This window comes from Streptopelia decaocto, assembly GCF_964273445.1.
Source record: "Streptopelia decaocto genome assembly, chromosome: 1".
In the NCBI taxonomy this organism is placed as follows: Eukaryota; Metazoa; Chordata; class Aves; order Columbiformes; family Columbidae; genus Streptopelia; species Streptopelia decaocto.
In genome coordinates, this window is record NC_138663.1 from 120,003,706 (window position 1) to 120,025,406 (window position 21,701).

At 39.2% G+C, this 21,701-nt stretch overlaps 1 protein-coding gene across 2 annotated transcripts in view; it reads right to left on the reverse strand.

Moving 5' to 3' along the window:
• The window catches only part of SIM2 (SIM bHLH transcription factor 2), a 64,360-nt gene that overhangs the window by 32,926 nt on the left and 9,733 nt on the right, over positions 1-21,701 (reverse strand). The window contains exons 1-4 of one of the 2 annotated variants that reach the window (XM_082058729.1): positions 21,532-21,637; positions 20,927-21,009; positions 17,833-17,922; positions 11,430-11,538 (exon numbers count right to left, since the gene is read on the reverse strand). In XM_082058729.1, the coding sequence (XP_081914855.1) occupies positions 11,430-11,538; positions 17,833-17,922; positions 20,927-21,009; positions 21,532-21,607 (358 nt within the window). In that variant the 5' untranslated portion in view covers positions 21,608-21,637. Of the gene's footprint in view, positions 1-11,429; positions 11,539-17,832; positions 17,923-20,926; positions 21,010-21,531; positions 21,638-21,701 lie in introns of those variants that run through there. The other variant, XM_082058728.1, reaches the window with a different exon arrangement.

The window sequence follows — 21,701 nt, forward strand, 5'->3', positions numbered from 1 at the left end:
AATAGAATAGAATATTTCAGTTGGAAGGGACCTATGATGACAATCTAGGCCAACTGCCTGACCAATTTAGGGCTGACTGAAAATTAAAGCATGTTATTAAGGGCATTGTACAAGTGCTTCTTAAATACTGACAGGCTTGAGAATTGACCAGCTCTCTATGAAGCCTGTTCCAGTGTTTGATCATGCTCTCGGTAGAGAAATGCTTCCTAACGTCCAGTCTAAACCTCCCCTGGCACAGCTTTGAACCGTTCCCACACATCCTGTCACTGAATAGCATGGAGAGGAGATCAGCACTTTCCTCTCCCCTTCCCCTTCTTAGGAAGCTGTAGAGACCAATGAGGTCACCCCTCAGCCTCCTTTTCTCCAAATTAGACAAACCCAGATTCCTTATCTACTCCTCACTCAACATTCCTTCCAGCCCTTTCACCAGCTTTGTTGCCCTCCTCTGGAGGCATTTGAGGATCTTCACATCCTTCTTAAACAGTGGGGCCCAGAACTGCACACCATACTCAAGGTGAGGCCGCACCAACACTGTATACAGTGGGATAATTGCCTCTTTTGACCAGCTGGTTATACTGTGTTTGATGCACCCCAGAACGTGGTTTGCCCTCTTGGCTGCCAGGGCCGTACTCAGTTAAGCATCAACCAGCACCCCCAGACCCTTTTCTGTAGGGTTGTTCTCCAGCCACTCCTCTCCCAGCCACCTGAGGTTTCAAAAAAAGTGAGCAGTCACCACATGGAGATGGCAAATTTTGTGACAACTCATGATAAATTTCACTGTTCTATCTCTTACTCAGCATCATTTCTTTCAAATACCTATTATGCCAGCAAGTCCACCACATATGACAAAATTTTTCTGTTTAATTGCACCTTCTCTTGTGTTTGCCATAGCCATCTGTAATTCTGACAAACAGCTGTGTATGGCTATGAAAAGTTTTAATGCAGTTGTCCTTTATAGGTGTAAGCATTGCAGCATGGGTCTGCTTTACCGATCTTCCCCTTTACTTTCCATGTCAGCATCTATTTTCCCTCTTTACCTGAATGTGACTTGTTTCCCTCTCCCAAACAACTTTAAAATAATTGGGAAATTGATCCTTCTTTTGATAAGTGAGTTGAATAATTTTCAAAGATTTTACATTCTTCTGTTCAAGCTTTTTTTTCAGAAGATGGGTCAAGAAAATGTCTCAATAGCTGCCATAGCTAAAAAGAAACCTCCAACCCCACTTCTAAATTGCTAAATATCTCAAAAGGCTCTGATGATACCTTCCTGAAAAACAGACCAACCATCTTAGCACAGCTTTTAGCATTTCCCAGAGCTTATTGACATTGTGTTTATCTACTACAGGAATTAGAGATGAAAAGCAGAGCTTTAGGGTTCTTTCTAAATGTTTACTCTCACATTTTTGGCATAGTGCTTTTCTTTATCCATTTATGTGGAAGACAATCACAGGTCTATTTTTCTATTCCAGCCACTTCCAATATTTGCTATAACTTGGATTTATTTATGACATTAATAGCAAATTTCTGATTTTGTTTTCCCTGTATCAGTGTTCAACATTTGCAAGTGATTGTTCTCTCCACACTGCTCAACAAACTTTTATTGAAATATTTTTAAGAATGACCTGTGAGACTCTCAGTTTTTACCATGGATTTGCCATTTTTCTCCAACCACGTGATTAGTAATAGTTGGAAATGAAAACTGATACAAACAAAATACTAGTTTTCGTCAACATTTTTATATACTTTGAGCAGATTTATCTGTCTTTTCTGCTGTCATTCTTTGGAAGGATGTAACTGAGGTTACTGAGATCCTGACTTTTTCAATATGTCTACTAGCAGATATTTTAATAAAATTGAGGTATAATTTATAATGAGTTTTGTAGGGGGAGGCGCTGCAAGTCAGAGTCCATATCTGTGTCCAAGATAGCCATTGCAAATGTATCACTGTTTATTTTTTAGCCAAACTCCATGTTTCCCTTATCAGATTCAGGGAAGTTTTTCTATTCCACTAATGTATTACTATATTGCCTGGTCACCTTACAGAGGTTTCCTCCCTGAAGCATTGCTATAGTGTAGTTGAGTAGATTTAGTAAAAGCTATGAATGAGGCAGAGAGTAAATGGCTTCATTCAAATCACAGCCTAAACTTATCCGTATGTTAATATCCTCACAAATCTAAAACACAGCAACCTGTGTATGTCTATGGAAATACAGAAGATGTTTTCCTTTCTCGCAGCACTGAGTACCATTTCTACAGAGTATGCCTTCCCCATTCATCCCTTTTCTTATCCTAGTATATCATGCAGTACAGTTTGTCTGCAAGCACTAGTCAGGAATAAAATAGCCTGTTTGTATTTTACAGATTTGTATTTTCTTACCCTCATAAACAGAATATATGTCATAGTAAAGAAAATTAGTCTTGCTATTTTGGATAAAGAATTTGTGCATTTGTTCACTCATATTGCACATGACTGCCAAACAGGATTCTCCAAGCATTTCTGTGAAATTATGGTTGGCTTTATGGAAACCAGAATTGTCCATCCCTGGAGGTGCAACTGTGAAATTCATCTTTGCTTTCCACTCCATCTTTCATCTCTTTTGACAGAAAACAGTCACAAAATTCTGTGGTTTCCAAGCTGCATGCACAGTGGACTGAAGAAAAAGATCATAGAAGTTTTTTCCACAGCTTCACCTCTCATACCTTTATTTTCTCTAAGGTAAAAGCTAGTATTTTGTATCTCTTTCCTAAAGCTCACAATTTTTTACATTAGCAAAATATGGCATCATTTTTTTGCAGAACCACTTTGTAAATTAATATACCTCAGCTTGCGAACTGCACCCTGCTGTACCATGTGCTGTTTTAAGAATGTATGTTTCATCTGCCACTACGAAAGGTATGAAGTGGCATTAAAATCAGGAGTTCTTGACACAGCTAATGATTCACGTTCACTCTACGTGGCAGCTTGGGTGCAATGTCAAATTTCATCTCAGGTGTAGGAGATGAAAATTATTCTCAAAAACCACATTCAGACCAAAGCACTATGCACAAGGTCACCTGCTTCTACCTTTCCCCTCATCCAGATTGTGTGGAGACATGCTCCTGCCTCAAGCTAGTGCGTTCTTCTGGAGACAAGGCATGCATGTATGATAAGCTGTGCTCTGCGTCCCTGCTGGACTGTTTTACAGGGTGGAAACACAGATACCACAAGTTCATGTCTAGATAACACTTTATTGCCCATGCCCCAAACACTCTGCCTGGTTTTGCCCTTTCAGTTGGTTCTTTTCATCTTACCTCTTCTATACTATAAGGTCACACACGTTCTACTCTTATTATTATGTAATCTGGAAAGCATCTGGGTTCCACACAGCACGTTGTTGACTAAAAGAGTATGTGAGTATCTTGGCTAGTCTCTTGTGAACATAACAAGGCTATAGCTTTTGTTAGACATGGGAGAGAGAATGCCACAACTTCTACCCCTTAATTCTGAATAGGGTGACACCAACTTCTAGAACAAAAAAAAAAAAAAGAGGTAAAAGCACAGTATGGTGCATTAAAAAGAAATGCTTGCATAATAGCACACACAGTATTAAGGTAATCCTTGAAGCTGGGAATCCAAGACTGACCAATATGGCCAGCATGAGAAAGGGCTTGAAAATATCTTTGGTGAACTTTCCTCATGACAAGTTCAGAGGCAGGCCTGGAGATGAGCTGGTGACAAATGATGCATCAGAGCTGTAAGCCTGATACATACTGACCATCTTTATTGTTGCTCTGCCAGAAAGCATAGTGCAAAAGTGAGGTTATGACTAAAACTGTTCTGCAAAGTGAAACATTGCATGCAAAGGGATGTATGAAATCAACATTTCCCTATCCTTCCTTGGTATGTGTGGTCGAAACTGATTCCAAGTAAGAAAGAAGAAACACAACAGTTGGACACACTTTCCCTGCTCCCTATTACACTGCAGCATCATATATACACATACAAGTTACAGGCTTAAATATTTGAGAATGCTTGTCCTTTTAGCAAATGAGTGGAACCAGCTGACTGATAAAATATAAATGCCTTACATGGCAAAATTACAAATTAGAGGGAGAGAAAGAGAGAACAAGTTCCTATGCACATTCTGAGCTGAGAACTGAAGTTTGTGGGCTGATTTGATTTGACCTGGTAATGCTCTTGCTTGTGGTAGGAAAACAATCAGTTCTGTTATTAGCCTTGGTCCTAAAGTTCCAAGCTTGCATGAGCTGCCCAAATTTCCCCCCCGTTTTGACACTTTGTTCTGCGTCCTGACTGCATCCAGAATCCTGCCAGTGCTGCAGAGATTAGTTGTGTCTGTTATAATTGCTGTCATCCAAACTCAGCTCTTTGCCAGCATTTGCCCAGATTTTCCTTTGCTCATGTAAGTGATGCTTCCAAACTTTTCTTAGAGAAGAAACTCAACAGGGCACTAGGCAGAAAGGAAAACAATAGCTTTTGTGGTCTGAGACACTCCACTCTTTTTGATATATTTTACTCTTAATTTAGAAAAAAAAATAAATCTTTGAATGGGGTGCCAGCAGTCAGCTCTCTTCTCCACTTTTGTATATCCGAAACAATTATATTTTCTATATTTCTCAGGTTTAAAATAACACTAAGAAACAGCACTAGCAGTATCATCATGCTAAACCATCATCTTTCAAGAATCGTTTTCCTATAAAATATTCTAAGTAAATAAAAAATTCCTATCAAGATTAGTCTTTTGCCTATATACTTACTAGATTTTTTTTAATATTTAGTGTAAAAAAAAAAATCTTTCCAGATGTACAATTTTCTATTCCTTTATTTTAATATTGAACAAGATGTATATAGGGAAGACGTTCTTCCTTGAGAGGAAAATAATGCACTGGCATATAGTTCTTCGCTAACTGAAATGGTGCCCTTACAGCATCAACCAGAGTGAAGAAAGCCTGACACAAAGTATTCTGTTATTCTGTGATTCCACATTCCTTGTGTAACTTACATTAGGCTTATAACTAATCATATAAGAATTGTCCAGTTGTTGTCTACAATAACTACAGTATTCATTTTTTCCTTCGTCTGCTTTAGGGAATGATAATAAACCACTTTTAGTACACCATGCCTGGGTGTACAAGTCAGCAAAAGTTGGGAAGCTATCAACATTTTAAAGGATTCAAATCTCAGGAAAAATCATATGAAACCAATAAAAGACACACAGTGTCTGATGGGGAAGAGCAGTACACAATGCTGAATCCCCCTCAGCATTGCTTAATTGCTTGTCTTGGTTAGCCTGTAGTGCAAATATTTCTTCTTTTGCTCGCTTGTTTGTATTCAGTTGCAACGATGACAGACGGACTGACTAGTCATACCCAGCTTGCACTACCGTGATATTTCATACAAAAACTTCCTTCTTTATTCTTATAGATATGGTTCAGGTGGTACGGTATTTCCCAAAAACCTCCAGATGGTTTAGTAAGTGTGACTATACTGCTACAAGCCTGCTACTCAATGCTGCTAACTGTTACAGAAAACTTTCTGCAAAACTAGTTGGTACAGACACACCTTTGACAGCAACATCATTTGAGGGCTTAAGGTCCTGACTGACAGCAGTATGTGCAACCCAGCTTGTGTCAGTATGTTGTTTTCTGTACAGGGCACGATAAGGGGGAGCTGGGTGTAGTCAATAACCCTGGTGCAATCCTCAACACCCAGTCCCTGAAAGCTATTTCAGACACATTCAAAATGCTTGTCACCTCTGGACAAGGCACTTTGTAACAGTCTGCTGCCATTATTGTATCCCCACCGTTCTAGTACTGAAATGCGTTGCTGCTGCGCTGTATCAGCTTAGACTTATTAGCCTGATGGACAATTAGTTACTCTATGTGAGGTGAGGAAAGGGGCAAACTCCTCATGTGCCTCCACGAAGTTCTGGAGCTGTTGTTGGCTAGGCAGAAGTTTGCATGACATCACAACCTACTAGGTCTCCTGGACTAAGCAAGGGAGATACACAGCATGCACTGAGTCTCTACAGTCAGGCATAAACCTTGCAGTCTTCCAAGATTCAGAAACTACTGTTACATCATCCCCACATTTTGAAGCCAACCTCCCTGACAGATGACTGTCTTCTGCCACAGCAGGGGAATCTCAGCCAGAGGACCCAGTTTATTAGTTCCACTACTGGAAGAAGCAGAAAAGAAAAGCTTTTGGAGCTGTAAATGCTCAAGGAAACACAGCATGCATCAAAACCACTTCTCTGCATGTTAAGAAATCAGTTTCTTGGCCCTACACCATGAAACAATTCCCACATTCCTGTTAGTTGTGTGGCATATTTTAGGACAGAGGCCCAGTAATCTTGATATCAGATGTGCAACAGATACAGGTGGCAAAACTGAGGTGTAAGGCTTCACAGGTACAAAACTAAGCTAGAACACAGAAAAATGCTGCAGATCAGAAATATGTTAAGCAAGATTTGGAAAGGCATGAAGGGTCAGTGAAGTCATCTGAGATCTGAGCACAGCCAGCACACATCATTTGGAAAATATACAATTTTTTTTCCTTTGCTATCCCATCCTGGTTCAATATAATGGATTTGTTTTGTTACAACTGGTGCAAAGCTGGCCTAAAGACTCATGAGAGGTGATTTGCTGAGGGATACCTTACTTTTAATGTGTATGTGAGAGAGATTATTATTTTTCCCCACCACAGCCATCTTCAGAAAGAGTCCAGCTGTTGGCTTCTTTCATAGCAAAGGATCAGTACATATTGCTTTACATTTTCAATGCTGGTCATGCAAGTAAAAAGGCAGCTTAAAGACTTTGTAAGTTAAAGCTGAAATTCTCCAAAGCCTCCACAGATCGTGGAGCTTATGGCTTTCATTGAGCCATAGCTTATAGACTTTAAAGGCCAGAAAGGAGCATTAGATCATAAGTCTAACCTGTACATTGCAGTTGATTAAACTTCAGTCAGTTACTCCTGTGCTGAGCTCAGTAACTCCTGTTTGCCTAAAGCGTATCTTCTATAAAGGCATACAGCCTTGATCTGAAGACATCAAAAGAGGAAGAAACCACTGCTTCCCTCAGTATTTTGTTCCTGTGGTTAATCAAACTCGTAGTTATAAATGTATGCCTTATTCTAATTTGAGCTTTTGTGGTTTCAGTTCACATACACTGGTCCTTGATATGTTTTTTCTTCTAAAACAGTTCTATAGTTCCCAGTATTTTCTTCCTTTGGAAGTATGCACACACAGTAATATAGTCACCTCCCAATCTTGTCTTTGATAAACCAAACAGATGGTGTTCTTTCATCTCTCATTATAAGCCTTTCCAGTCCTTCAGTCATTTTTGTGGCTCTCTTCTCTACTTTCTCCAATTTGCCTTTTCAAGTGGACAACAGAATTGCACAGAAAAATCCAGTGTCTATTTCACTAATACTGTATAAAGAATACAATAATTCATCCTTGCTATTCCTGTTCACTATTGCCCTGCTTATTATGCACAGGGATTTTCCGATACCTCTTTTTGCCACAGCATCCAAACGGAAGCTCACACTGAGCTGTTGTCCTTTATGACCTTTAAATGCTTCTCAGAGTTGCTGCCTTCCATTTTTTTGCCCCAAAAGCTTTCCTTACCATAACTTGCTGTAATGTCACATTGGACTTATCTAAAGAGCGATAACAAAACAGCTAGTTCACCAACATCTATTTTCCTAAATTTTAATAAATTTAATCTTGCTATGAAGTCCCGGCTTCTGGAAGCTTGTGATTATTCAATAATTGTCACTGTCTTTTAAAAAAACAAAGTATCTGCCCTCTATGGTTGATGATGTGCCCTTGTTGTACCTGAAATTTTAGGAAGTCCAGAGGAAACTTAAAAACAAATTTAAAAGTTACAATTTAAGAAGGCCTATGCCTTTTAAACTAACAGATAATTTTTTGAGTACCAGGCTGAAATATCTAAAGAAAAACAACGTGACAGTGAGCATTAAAGAAATCTACACTATGTATGATTTGCTTCAGTGAGCAATAATTTGCATTTCTCTGAGAAATAAAACTCATGCAAATAAAATTTCTAGAGCTCAACAGCTGCAAGGCTTCTACCTTTCTCATGTTGTTTGGTCTTTCAGAAAAGCTTCTATGGAACTGATGAAGCACTGGAGATACAAGGGAAGGTCTGAAGAGAATAATGAAGGACAATGAGGAAGATTAAAAACAAATGAAGAAATAAATAGCATCAAAATTTACAAAGACTGAAGGTCAAAAATAATCTGTACTCTGGGTTATTCAATACCAGTAACAGAATACCACAAAGTATAGATATTTATGTTCACATTTGGGATTTTATTTCTATCATAACAGATCTTATCCAGTTACAGCTGCTGAAATAGCAACTGAACTAAAAATTTATGGGTGTATCTGAGAATTAGCTGAAGATCGCTTAAGCAAGTAAAGTTACATGAGCCAAGCTGTAAATCTGTGTTATAAATGTCTGTGTCTGCAGTGCAATGTTGATTTTACTCCTGAGTAATACCACAGATTGGAGAGATCTATAATGAAATAATGTCATAAAAGGAAAGCTTTTATTTAACTCAGCGGCTTGATTATTCAGAGATGTTTTAAAAAATTAAAAGAGAGAAAATCAAACTGAAATGACAAAAAGTTATCTTTAAAAGGTTTATTTTCTTTTGTATTAGAAAATAAATCCACTTCCACTCAGCTTCCCTCTGTCCTAAATTATTTGTAGGACTCCATGTTTTATTTAAATATTCAAAATATCTACTAAGATACAGACAGAAGTTACATCATTCTTGTCACATATTAAGTAGGTTTCAGGGTTTCACTAAAGAAAAATAGCAAACCTGCCTTGATTTCTGTAGGCCAGGTAGTTTCAGGTTGTACCTCAATATATATGTATATATGTATGAAATGTGTACACTGCAGAAAAGGGAACTGCTGGTACACTGGAGACAAATATAAATATTTGGTCACTCTGTTCATTTTAAGAAGATTTAGCTATAGATTCTGGATATTTTAATACACCAGCTCGAGGCATTCTATGGTGAAGAGACGTACGGAAGTAAGATTTGCATAAAATAATCCCTATACAGACCAGAACACAGCTTAACTCCTTTGTTTATCTTCTCCAAGTCTAGGAAACCAAATAAGATGCTGTTGTTTTGAGGTTTTTATCAATTTCCTCTGCTACACAAAATTTTACACAAAACAAAACTTATGTAAATGGATCACATGGCAAAGTAAATTTTCCTTTACCTTTGCACCAGAGCTTGATGCTAATAACAAACAGCATCTATGTAGAATAAGGTAAAGAAAGCTACAGAGAATGAAACATATATCTGAGGCTAATTATACCATCAGCAGAATTTCAGACTGAAGCAATTGCAAGTGAACTTAAATTAACAGATCCAATTGTGTATAAACACACACAATTTCAAACACAGCCAGAACAGAATTATACTTCACATTGATGAGAATTTGCTAAGGAAATAAAGAATTTGACCATAAGTAGTCAAAAGGAGGGAGACATTATGGTTTCAGAAAACAAATGCTAAAAGGCAAGTTAAGCATCCAGATACATCCAAATGTAAGCAAGAAACAGGCAATACCTAGTTCTGAAGAAAAAAAACAACTTCTGGAACTGCAATACTATTGTGCCGTCTCACTGCTTCTAGTAAACCAGAATCACGATACTAAACAGAGAACAAGAAAAGCTGCAAGTTTATTTGCATTTGACATAGAAATTAATTCCAGTTGACCATGATTTTAAATTTGTAAAAAAATTCCAACTAACAAATAATAATAATAATTAAAAAGTAACAAAACCAGGAGGCTCTCACCATTGGCAAGACAGTGGGTATAAAAATGTCTTACTGTAATAGAAATTCTGGATACCAGCAGAACCGCATGGAAAGTCATGGGGTTATACCAGAGGTAACCTCTCTGCTTATCAGTAAGGTAGGAAAAAGGAAAAACATGGTGGTTTTTTTTTAAAAAAATCAACATATTTTTAAAAAATCCAGACGGCAAAGAGTAGACTATGAAATAGTCAAGTAACAAGAAGAATCAGGAAGAGTCCAAGAAAAATAAGAGTTTGTTTTTCAAGACACCAAGGCGTACTCAAGACAGCCTGTTTGGGGAGGAAGGAGAGAAGGAGGCTAAGATAATTCTTCCATTTACACAACTCAGAGCAGTAGATGTTCTTCTAGGCACGTTAAACTTCCCTGCATGCAGAAGGTACACGGTTCTGTGCTGATAGAATCACAGCAGTCAGAACTGTGGTGAGGTCACCAAGTACAGAAAATACACAGACATCAGGACTGTGAAAAAAATGCCTGATCCTAAACTAAATTGTAGTGTGAACCCAAAGGTCCTCGTGCTTTCAGGGACTGTGCCTTAAGAAGGCAAATAAAAACTAGCAGGATGTGAGGTCCAACTGATTAAGCAATTCTGAAATACATGTGAAAGCACATTGTAGATGATGGAGCCAGATTATTTCTGATATTTTAAAGTTTGAACTTCAAAGAATCGCCTCCAAGGAAAAGCTACTGAAGAGGATAGCGCAAAGATTAGCAAAGATTAGCATAGTTAGTTATGTAGTAGTTACAACACCGATGTAACAACTTAATACACAAAAGGTTATGCTAATATTTATGTGTGGTAGCTGGGCAGTCAGGGTGGACAGTCTGATCCAGGTGTCCACATAATCAATAAGAGTTGTGCTGTCTTCCCTGACACTTCATCTAGTTTTGCATCATGCGTATGGGTACATGGGGGTGCATCATCTGCAACACCTGAACAGGACGTGTGGAGATCTTGGTCAATCAGTGAACCAGTACCAAGGCAAGTGGACATTGATTTCCTGGAGAGACCACCTTTTTTCATGAAAGTTTCAAAATCTAGGCCATTTACAAACCCCATTCTTTTTCTTTTTCTACAGACGAAGGTATCAAGTCCAGCTTTTTGTCCAAGCTTCAAATTTAACAATTGTTTTTAAAACATTACAAGTGTCCTTCTATTTCCCAATTGCCTAATGTATTCTTTTTTGGATTTTTGGGTTTTTTTTGTCTGCTAAGACTGCATAGCGGCAGCTATGCACAGCTAGACCATTGCAACATTCCTGCAACCTCAGCAAATGAGGTTGACAAAACAAATGAGATTAAATGGCCACTGGGCAAAATCTAAAAACCTGTTTAAAACTGCATTGACTCCATGGCATGAAAAGTATTATCTAAGCTAGGATACCTTATTCCCTTTACTGTAATAAACCAAGATCCTGGATCACAGTTTCAAGTTTGTGCTTCTCCTCCATTCACGTACATAGCTTCATTTCAGATAAATACGAACTCATCACATTTCAGTCTAGGGTTGTTACTTTTTTCAGTTTTTCTGTGGTAGTTTGATCACAGATCACACAAGTACCTTGTAAGAGGTGAGGATGAAGAGGCTGGTGAGCAGTAAGAACAGCTGTCATCTCATCATGATCAGAAGGATGTATGTACTCATAAATGCTATTACCAGTAAGCTCCACCTGTGAAGAGACATGTAACACATGAAGCAGTGCAGTTGGCTCCTTTTTTTTCCTATTACAAAAGTGCTCTTAAGTAACCTGCATACACTGCATCTGGGTAACTACACACCATTTTTAAAACCTAAGCTGAATGTATCAAAACTGTGCTCCAAATTATACCAAATAAACAGAATTCATTCCTTCTTCAGCAGTAACTAATATTATAGGGACTTCTGTGGGAATTCCTGGTGATGATCCGGATAGAGAAGAGCTGCTTTTAGAGAGAGCTGGCAAATGGAGTGATAAACTAGAGCAGCTGTAGAAATGTTAGATTGCCACAAAATGGGATATCTCTGTCCACTGTATTAGTGTTTCCCAAGAAGACAGATATCAAAATAAATAAATAGACAGATAGATAAATAAATAATTCTGCGGGTTCCCAGAAACTGTCACCTGCATTCAGCTGCTCACTGAGCCTTCAGAGCCAAACCACTAGACTTACACAATTCCTTTGTGTAAGGAATTTCAAAGACGATCCACCATGCTCAATGCACAGTAACGCGAAGGGCTCAGAACAGTAGCCAGAGAATTCAGAAAGCAGACTTCCATAGATTTTCATGGGCACTGGATTGAGCCTTCTCTGCTTTAAGTAAGTACACATGGTAAAGACTAGATCTATCCTAAATGCCTGTGTATTCCCTCTTCTCACTTGAACTTTGCACACACAGGAATGTATTTCTATCTTTCTCACTGTTGTACCCATAATAACTGTTGCTCAAGAAAAAAAAAAAAATGGTGTGCACCGTATGTCCTTTTCACTAATTCTATTTGCCGTGTATAAAACTCACCAACAAAAGTCTCCGGATAGATGCAGTAATTGATTTAAGAAGTGAACCAATTCTTTGAGCCTGTGTTTTAAATTAGTGTCAGGCTGCCCAATTGTTCACTGTGGCCTGATGTGCCTTGGGCCCCCAAGATCAGAGACAGCTGAGAGGTGAAGTAATTTAACCTATTATTCTGAGCCAATCCTACTAATTTGCTAAGATGTGTGAGTTGCCTTTTCTTTGGAATAAATGAAGTTGTCTACCTCACAAAGCAATCTTTTTCCGAAAATGTTTCTCATCATTGCGTTTTCTGCATTATTCATGGAATGTCTCTTCCCAAGACTATGCAAACTAACTTTTTTTCTAGCCATCTATTCCCCACTGCTTCTTTCCAACAACCCCTCCCTGCAAAGACAGAAACACTGATTTGATATATGTAACCAGAATAAAATTTCACCAAGGAAAAAAAGACAGAGAAAGTAAGAGGAAGAAAAGGAAAGGGGAGATGGACAAAAAGAAAGAGAGAAAGAAAAGCAGAGAGAAGGAGGTGAAAAAAAGAGAGGAAGAAAAGAAAGGGAGAGAAAGAGGACAAGGGTGAAAGAAAGGAAGAGAAAGGAAAGGGAAAGGGAAATAAAATTATCGACATTGCTTCTTTTATATAATTTTCTCTAAAAGTACTACTTAAAACTCACAGGCTGTTCCTTTTCAGGATTGTAACAGGTGGGGACTTGTTATAGTAACACCCCGTGTTCAAGCTTTAGTGGTGGAGGAGGAAGGAGAATATACAATCCCACTATGAGTCATACTTCTCAATGCTTCTGTCTGTTTTTGATTACATGGGGAAAAACATTATGTAAAAGTCCATAGCTATCTCCATAAACATCATAATCACCTACAGACATATAAAACCATTTTTTTTTAAATCTAGTAATTATTATAGTGACGGGCATTTCATTGGCCTATATGGTTAGTAAACCAGAACACAAAAAAAATTATCATTGCAAAAATGCACAGCTGTGGTCATTGTTCAAACCAACAGGAGTACCGGAGTATCACTTATGACCTTGTTCTTGTTATTTTATCTTGGGCTAATAGTGACTTTGCTGTAAAGTATATTTTGCCTTTAAAATTAAGACAATTGTATCAGATAATACAGCTTCCAAAAAAAATTCATTCCTGGGTGGCTATGTGCAAATAATCTCTTCCTTCAATATAAAGACTTTCTTACAAAAACAATACTAGCAACAAAGACAAACTAGCTACAAAAACAAAACTAGCAACATCAGCTGTAGTAATCCAAAAGATCCTGTCATATCTCTGCTATTGCCTGGTATAATTGTAACCACATCAACATGCATCTGCTCTCTTCTGAAGTATAACTCATGGGCATCTCTTGCTTTTCCAAAAGTCACTACCTATTTCAAAAGGGCTGCTCACAGAAATACACATTTGTTCACAGAATTCACAGGACTGGACCCAAGGTATTTGTATCCCAGGGCTTATGTCTAAAATTCAAAACTAAAGGGCTTTGTCAAACTAATGACTAGTTTTTCTCATTATAGACATAGGAATATTTTCTACTCTGATGTATGCATTTGCAACCCCAGCAAAATCAGTGGGAGGTGAACATACAACACTGAAACCAAAATTGACTGTAAAAATACAAGTGGAAACATAAAGCCGTCAGCAAAGACATGGGGGCTATGTAAGAGTCGAATAACCAAAATATGTATACACAATTTTGAAACTGACCACAGTCTCCTGCTATGCATAGTGTGTGCATGCCATTTTAAAGCATACAATGAAACACTGAAAACTTAAAAAAATAAATTATATGGTTCAGTTCATAAACTTTCTATAATCCCGTGCCTCAGGCTTATTAAACCAGCTTCCTCGATGCAGCTTTTTAATATCTGTAAATACCTGCTTACTACCAAACATCACTGTTTCCTACTAAGAGGTTTTTTATGTGTAACTCAGCTGCACATTTCTTTCCTGCCAAGAAAAGATTCATAATAAACACAGAGGACTAAGTAGATAGATTCTAAGGCAAATAATTACATATTTTGCTTTTCATATACTTATTTGATGAAAGTAAAATAAACTCTTGGAAATTTTCAGATGTTTGTGGTTAAATATTTCAAGACGTATCAGAAGCCAAAGATAAGATTGGCTCCCTCATGGACCTGGAAAATGGCTGGAATATGATCCAGACTTTCAAAATTAAAAAAAAATCTTTCACCATTGTTTCCTAAGAGGATTTTCCTCTCCATTCCATGTCTTTGGACTCTAAGGGGAAAAAAATCTTTGGGGAATTTGAACCTATTTGTTATCCACAGGAAAAAAGAGGCAAGGAATTGGCTCTCTCAGCTAGTACAAGTCAGTTCAACATTGGTCTGAGGCCAATTGAAATTAGATGGAGGTCTTAACCATCGGTATTTACAATATTTACAGTTACAGTTGAGAACAAAGGCAGAAATCCAAAGCCACACATTAAGTGATAGGTTCACAAATGAAGATGTAGCCTTTTAGAAACATTGTTTCTGATTTTCTGATGCTGCAGACAGAAGTGAGTGAATTAGTGCTGAAAAAAAAAAAATCCTTAATATTGTTTTTAACTTTTAAACTAGCTTAACTGCACCAGGCAGTGAAGGGTTATTCAAAAGCTCAAATTTCTTTCTGTCAAAGTGAATTGACGATCAACTAGAAGATAAAGGCCACTGTTGTAGGTCTCCAAGAATATCCTGCAAAATATCTTTAAATTAACTTTTTTGCTTAGTTTAAATATGCATTTTTAAACAAATTGCACTTTAACAGGAAATTGATGTGTGGACTAGTTAATTGTCAACTTATTTAATAAAAAGGCCTTTCTATACACAGTCTAACAGATTTTCTAGAATCATCATCACTCTGGTCTCAGCTTGTATTGGCTGTAGCTCTGTAAGAGCGCTTAGTGAAAATATAGTCAAGGATTATGACTTGGTGAGGGAGAATTGCAGAATTTGCTTCTACAGACCAATCTCATTCTTATTGATGTCAGTGGCAAAACTCCCAGTGATTTCCAGAGAAGTAGGAACAAGAACTCATTTAGGGCCCTGGGAAGCTTACAGGAATATCCTAGTGTTAATGTATTAATGTCATAGTACATAGTATTAATGCTAGTACTACTTAAAGTAAAATTATTGCTTAAAAAATACAACATTGATAAAAAGGAATAACAGATTAGATTATAAAATAGCATGAGGAAAGAGCGAAAAAAAAAATCAATGCCTTGTTCAGCTGGGGTTTTGTATTTATAAATAAAAATAATAAGCACTGTGAAACTGCTATCGCGGGTAGTATTTTGAGAATCTAAAACATGCCTTTAATTTTCACACTGCTCTGTCCTCTCCGATCTATAGCTTTTTGGAGAGTTCAGGGATACAGCACATTCATTTACAAATCTCTGCTGAAGTGAAATATTTGTGATTTTAGTTATCAAACTGACTTCAACAAGTGATATGACCAAATCCTCTACTTTTCCTCAGTACCTCTTGCACTAAGGGTTTCTAGATATTTACATGTGCAATGCACATGGAATTCAGTCTGTGCAGATGGCTGTAAGGGCAAGAAGGCTAAATATGACTAAAGCCTGTATGACACTCTCAGTCCTCTCTCCTTGAATGTGACAAAGTCAATTTAGTGCCCTGCCAGTTCCATAGTTCTCTCATTTCACCAGATGATTGGACAACACTGAGACCTACAACACCAAATGACTTGATATTCCCCAAAAAGAAAGAAAAGAAATAAACGATTTCTGGACAAAACCTGGAAAATCAGTTAGTGCTTATCAAACAGCAAGCAGTGCAGGACAATGAGACTCTACTTCAGCAAGAACAAGTGGGACTCAGTGCTTTGGAATAATTGTACTGGCTAAATGAATCTATTTAGGCAGTGAGCATCGTGGTGGACTTTTCAAAACATTAGGGCAAGAAAAACTTTTGATAAGGCTGTCAATTCAGGGTAGAAAATACAGCCATTCTCTAGTAAAGTTTATTCTAAAACAAAGCAATATTTAAAGTATTTTGAACATGCATTAAATGTTATGAAACAACAAGTACTGTACTGTAACAGACTCAACTGAACAAACTGCTAGAACTGAGAATGTTCCCTGGACACGTTTTTAAAAGATGGCAGGAAAAAAGTATCCACACAGAATATTGATTCTCAAAATTACTTTTTCTAAAAGAGATTACAAGACTAGAATTGTAGTTGCCCTTGGATATGGAAGTGATGCTTATGAGATTACATACTTGATTTTTCTAGCTATTTGGAATTGTATTTTTTTCTCACAGCTACTCATTCTAATATCACTAGCATAAGCACACATATAAAGTACTTCACAGTTTTTCAGTTAAAAATATCTGTTACTACCAAAATTGAAACAGATATATAACCTCCACAACTCAGTCTTTTCTCTGTTTATTGGAATAACCACAGGGCATATTCCCCAGACATTTTCAGAACATCCTGTGCTCTCTCACCTTCATCTCCTCATTCTCCTTCTGTTTGCTCTTAAGTCTTTATTTCAGTTTATCTAAATCTGAGAAGTTTTTGAGCTGCAACTGGTTTTGAAGAAACACTTCTCTTTCTTTTAAGTCTCATCTAGGGCCCAGTTAAATTAATCAGGAGTTTTTCTATTGGACTTCACCAAGCTTTAGGTCAGGTGCTACCACAGAATTTATGTAATACATTTACACACAAAGGTATGGAAACTTGTGGTCTGCAATAAATTCAGGCTATTTGCCCTTGTGCTTATCCCAAGAAGGCAAAAAATTAGAAATGTCCTTCTAAGAAGAAAAAAAATAAAAAAAGGAAAAAAAACCCCACACAATAAAACCCCCTTATGCTTCTTGTGCAGAACAGTAGTAAACTGAGTTTTATGAGTTCTATCACAACCATATAAAACGCTTTACTGAAAAGACCACTGAGCTGGAAAAACTCAGGAAAAACTACCCTGAATTCCATGTGAACACTCATAAATCTGCCCCCCTTTTCTTTTTTTTCCTAAAGCACATTTGCCATAAAACTCATGTTCCACATCAGATTTCCTCTCCATTTCATAGCAAGTCTCAATATCTTACACAATCTAAAACATATAGACTTGAATTCTAAACTTTATTTCAGACGTATAGAATTACCACACAGGCAATAGGTTTGGGTTTCAAGCTCTGTATATATCTGCAATTTGCAATATCATATTATTTATTACCCTTCTTAAAGGTAATGAGGAGTAAAATACAATGAACAAGAAAAGATACGACGACAGTCATGATGTGGTTGTAAGTAAAGGAAACTTGAATATTTAAGTAAGGCCATTTGTCAGAAAACAAATTTCAAAGCTTCAAATACCCCTAAAAAATAGTGACATTGTATACATGGCAGGATATCAGTGTTAGGTTCTAAATCGAGCATTTGTGTTTAATAGATGGGCAGAATAAATCGCTCATACCTGAGATAAGCCAAGATGTACTGATGCTGTTTCTGAGATGTACATTATTTTGCCATCTGATGCTACCACAAAAACAAAGCCATCCAAAGTCTGAAAAAGAGAAGTAAGTAGGGTAAAATGCAAGCCCTCTGTTTAAACCACCTACAGTGATAAAAAATTTGAAATCTTTTGGAGGAAGAATTCTATCCAACTTTAAGAGCAGCGAGTAGCAGCAAAATTTAAAGAACAGAAACCTTTATCTGATGCTATTCCTATGAACCCTATGACACACGCACACATTGTGAAATTAAGTTCATTCCCCCTACAGATGCTAGCTTTACTGCTTCACTTTAAGTTAACATTCTCCTGTTGATTCTGGTTATTTTAGTACTTAGTACAAATCCCAAGCTATGTGGTACTTACGGGAAAGTCTAGTACCACGCAAGCCATTTTTTACGGTATAATTGGCAGACACAGCTTACTGCTATTTGCAATATATTTAATGATACTGTAAGCAATGCTTTAAATTTCTTTGACTATATTTTTAATAATGTCTTTCTAAATAGAGGGTTGTCTGCTATGTACCTATGTGAACTTAGAAAAAGAAAGTAAAAAAAAAAATCTGCATTCAAAATTTTATCACACTTGAAGAGAGTTGGTTATGCTCATTAAGCTATATCTCTACAGTTTGTGAATCTCCACTGATGGTAAGATGCAACGCAAACTTGAGATCCAGTACTACAAATTCTTATTGATAGGGACTGGAAGGTAAATATTGCTTGCATGAGTAAAAACTGAAGTTTAATTTAGTGACACATGATTAATATGGGAAAAAAAATATATGCAAATGGTACAGCATAGGCCAATCTGACCACAATTTGGACACACAAACTATCAGTTAGAGAATACCTGGATTCTTTAGTGTCCAATTTGAGGCATTTTTTCAAACATATCTGATATCCTCCTTCAAAAAGTATCCATTATCTCTAACCAATTTAGGAAGCTTTGATCAACACATACACATGAACTTCATTGGAAAATATATTTGAAAGAGGAAAATACTTTTTACAGTACACGGATAAAACAAGCAGCTATTTCAATTCATCTTCTAAGTTACTGAACCAGGAGAAAAGCAATAAAATCCTGTATTCTTCTTGCTCTTACAGTGCTGCCCCAATAAGAAAATATTCCAAATTATTCTCTGGCCTACTAATGATTCTACAGCATGTAATTGAAACCAGATTACTCTTTGCCATGACTTTTTTTTTCTTTTGTGGAACATAAATGAAATTTTGTCGAAGTATTATAATGAGAAATGAATTATTACACCCTAAGCCACTTTGCTTTCAAACACTGGCATCTTGCAATTGCTCTACCCAGTATCATAAGTAAAACTATGTCAATGCTTCCATTACTGCATTATGTGGTGCAGTAGGTCTCTGACATTCCTGTACAGAAATGCATATTGAAGCTGAAACTTCACATGTAAGGTTTCAGTTGAAGAAGCCTTACAAATTTTACAGTAAATGGGGATTTATTAAAACGTTAAGCACTTTAAGATTCAGAAATAACTGGCCTATAAAATGAGTATTACAGGTGATTAGCATATAATATTACTTAAGTTCATTTAATGCCAGACAAAATGGGAAACAGCTAACCGGGAGGAGGAGCAAGTGCAGCAGCAATTATTTTTATGATATAACTAGATACGTATTTTCTAGGTAGACTAGTGATTCTGAAACAGCTGATAGGACATCAGCTACTTATAACCAAATTTCCAAGGCTAGAATTACCTCGACATGAGATAATTTTTGAACCTCATCAATTCCCATTTCCTATATGTGGTCAGTAACGCATGTTTCTACACCGCTGTGCCGAAAGCACGCTCTCTTTTTACTTCAGGAGAACTGGTAACACTTTGCAGGGCTGCAGCAACAAATAAGTAACTGCGCGGCATTTCCACCGTCGTGCGACCCCGCACAGCTCTCCCAGCTGGCCCGCCATTGCCGCCTCTTCACCTCCATTCGGGTGGGCGTCTTTGCTTGAGCCCAGGGGAACGGCAGCTACCTGAGGGGGGGGCTGGGGGGACGCCAGGGGCCAGAGGCCGGGTCTCGCCCAAAACGCCACCGGCTGGCGGGGAACGAAGGTGGGCGAGCCTTCCCGGCGACTCGGCGGGAGGGAGCGGCCACAGACCTCGAAGAGTTCTTTGTCGAGGTTTTTATCCCCAGCCCGAGTGAACAGCTAAAACAGCTCCAGCTCTGTGACCAGGAATTAACCTCCCACAATAAAAACGGCCGTTAAACGATTACGGTTTACTAGGTCTTTAAAACCGGGGAAGAAAAACCCTTGCTGTATTAAGTTCACATATAAAAAACATGATGCTAAACGGGTTTTTTGTTTGGTTTTTTTTGTTGTTGTTGTTGTGGTTTTTTAGTTGGTTGGGTTTGGGTTTTTGTTTGTTTGTTTCGGGGTTTTTTTTTGGTTGTTGTTGTTCCTCCGACTGCCACACACGCCCCAGCTACGAATTCCTACGCTCACCTAGGCGGGGGTGAAATTCAGCGGAATTCCAGAGCAGATCAACGGGATTGTGAACAACGGTATTTTCAGGTGCTAACGTCCGCGGGAGATCTAACCCAGCTGTCCAGCCCCCGCCTCGGCAGCCCTGCGCTCCCTTACAGGTTTCCCCTTTCGAGTCACCGCCGGAGAAGGACGATCTCCGATGTTCGGCACCTTTCCAGCTTAAACGCGCTCCCCGTTGCCGCTCGTCGGGGGCTGCCTGCGGGACATCCCCAGCAGCTCTGGGGCGTCTGATTATGGCTTTTACGGATGGGAGACGCTTTGTATGCACGGAGAGCAAACTAGTGCCTGTTATTTCTACTAATATCAAAGGTAAAAAGAAAAAAAAAATAAGTGTTTGGTGTCTCCGTGTCGCGTCCCTCCCAGACGGTGTGAGGCTCGGGAGTAAAAAGAAGGCTTCACCCAGGCTTTTCCCGCAGTGCAGAGAAGAGGAGGAAGAAGAGGAGGAGGAGGAGAGTTGGGAGCTGGGAGGCTGATCGCAGCGCAACACTAGACTTGCTATGCGGAGCGCATACGAGAGGAGGAAGGCGTCCACTACCTGAAGCAAATGGGATCCGAGCTCCTTGGCCACGTTATCCAAGGGACCTATCCTGCTCGGCTGTCCCCAGGCGTCGCCCAGACCTGCAAGGGAACCAAGGAGCTGGTTAGAGAGGGAAGCGAAGCCCGACCCGCCCTGTCTCCCCGGCGGGACAGGAGCTGTTCGCAACCCGCCTACTGCCCCCGCTTCTCCCGCGGGCAGCGGTCCAGGCCGCGGCGTGGGGGCTCGGGAGGTGGGAAAGGCTGAATTCTGAAACACGCGGGGGAAGGGAATTGCTCTCTTCTGGAGTTCCCGGCGAGGGCACACCCGCGAACCCCTTCCTCCTTCCCCGAGGAGCCTCCTGCTCTACAGCGCGCCCCAGGGAGGCGCCTGCCCCAACCGGCTTCCCCTCGCCGGCCAGGCCGTCACCTCCCTGCCAGTAGCACCGTGCCCGTTCCCCCTTTCGCCACGACCAGGGCGAAAAAGACTGGCCACACACTGAGAACCCGAGGGACTAGCCGCTTTGGAGGCAGGCGCGGAGCACCCGGCCTGCCTGCAGCTTCGCCAAGCACAGCACAGGGCATTTGGTTCCCAGCGAGGTGTTCACATACGGAAGGCACAAGGACCTGCGAGACACTCGTCTGTCTTCTGTGCTGGAGGTGCAGCGGGACGGCCCTCAACACCCGGCCGCGGGCCGGACATGCGCGTCCCCCCGCCCGCGTCCCGCTGCCCTCCGTGGGTACGTGGCTTGCGCGGGATGCCGGTCCCGACGACCCTCACGCTGGCCAAGGCGGGT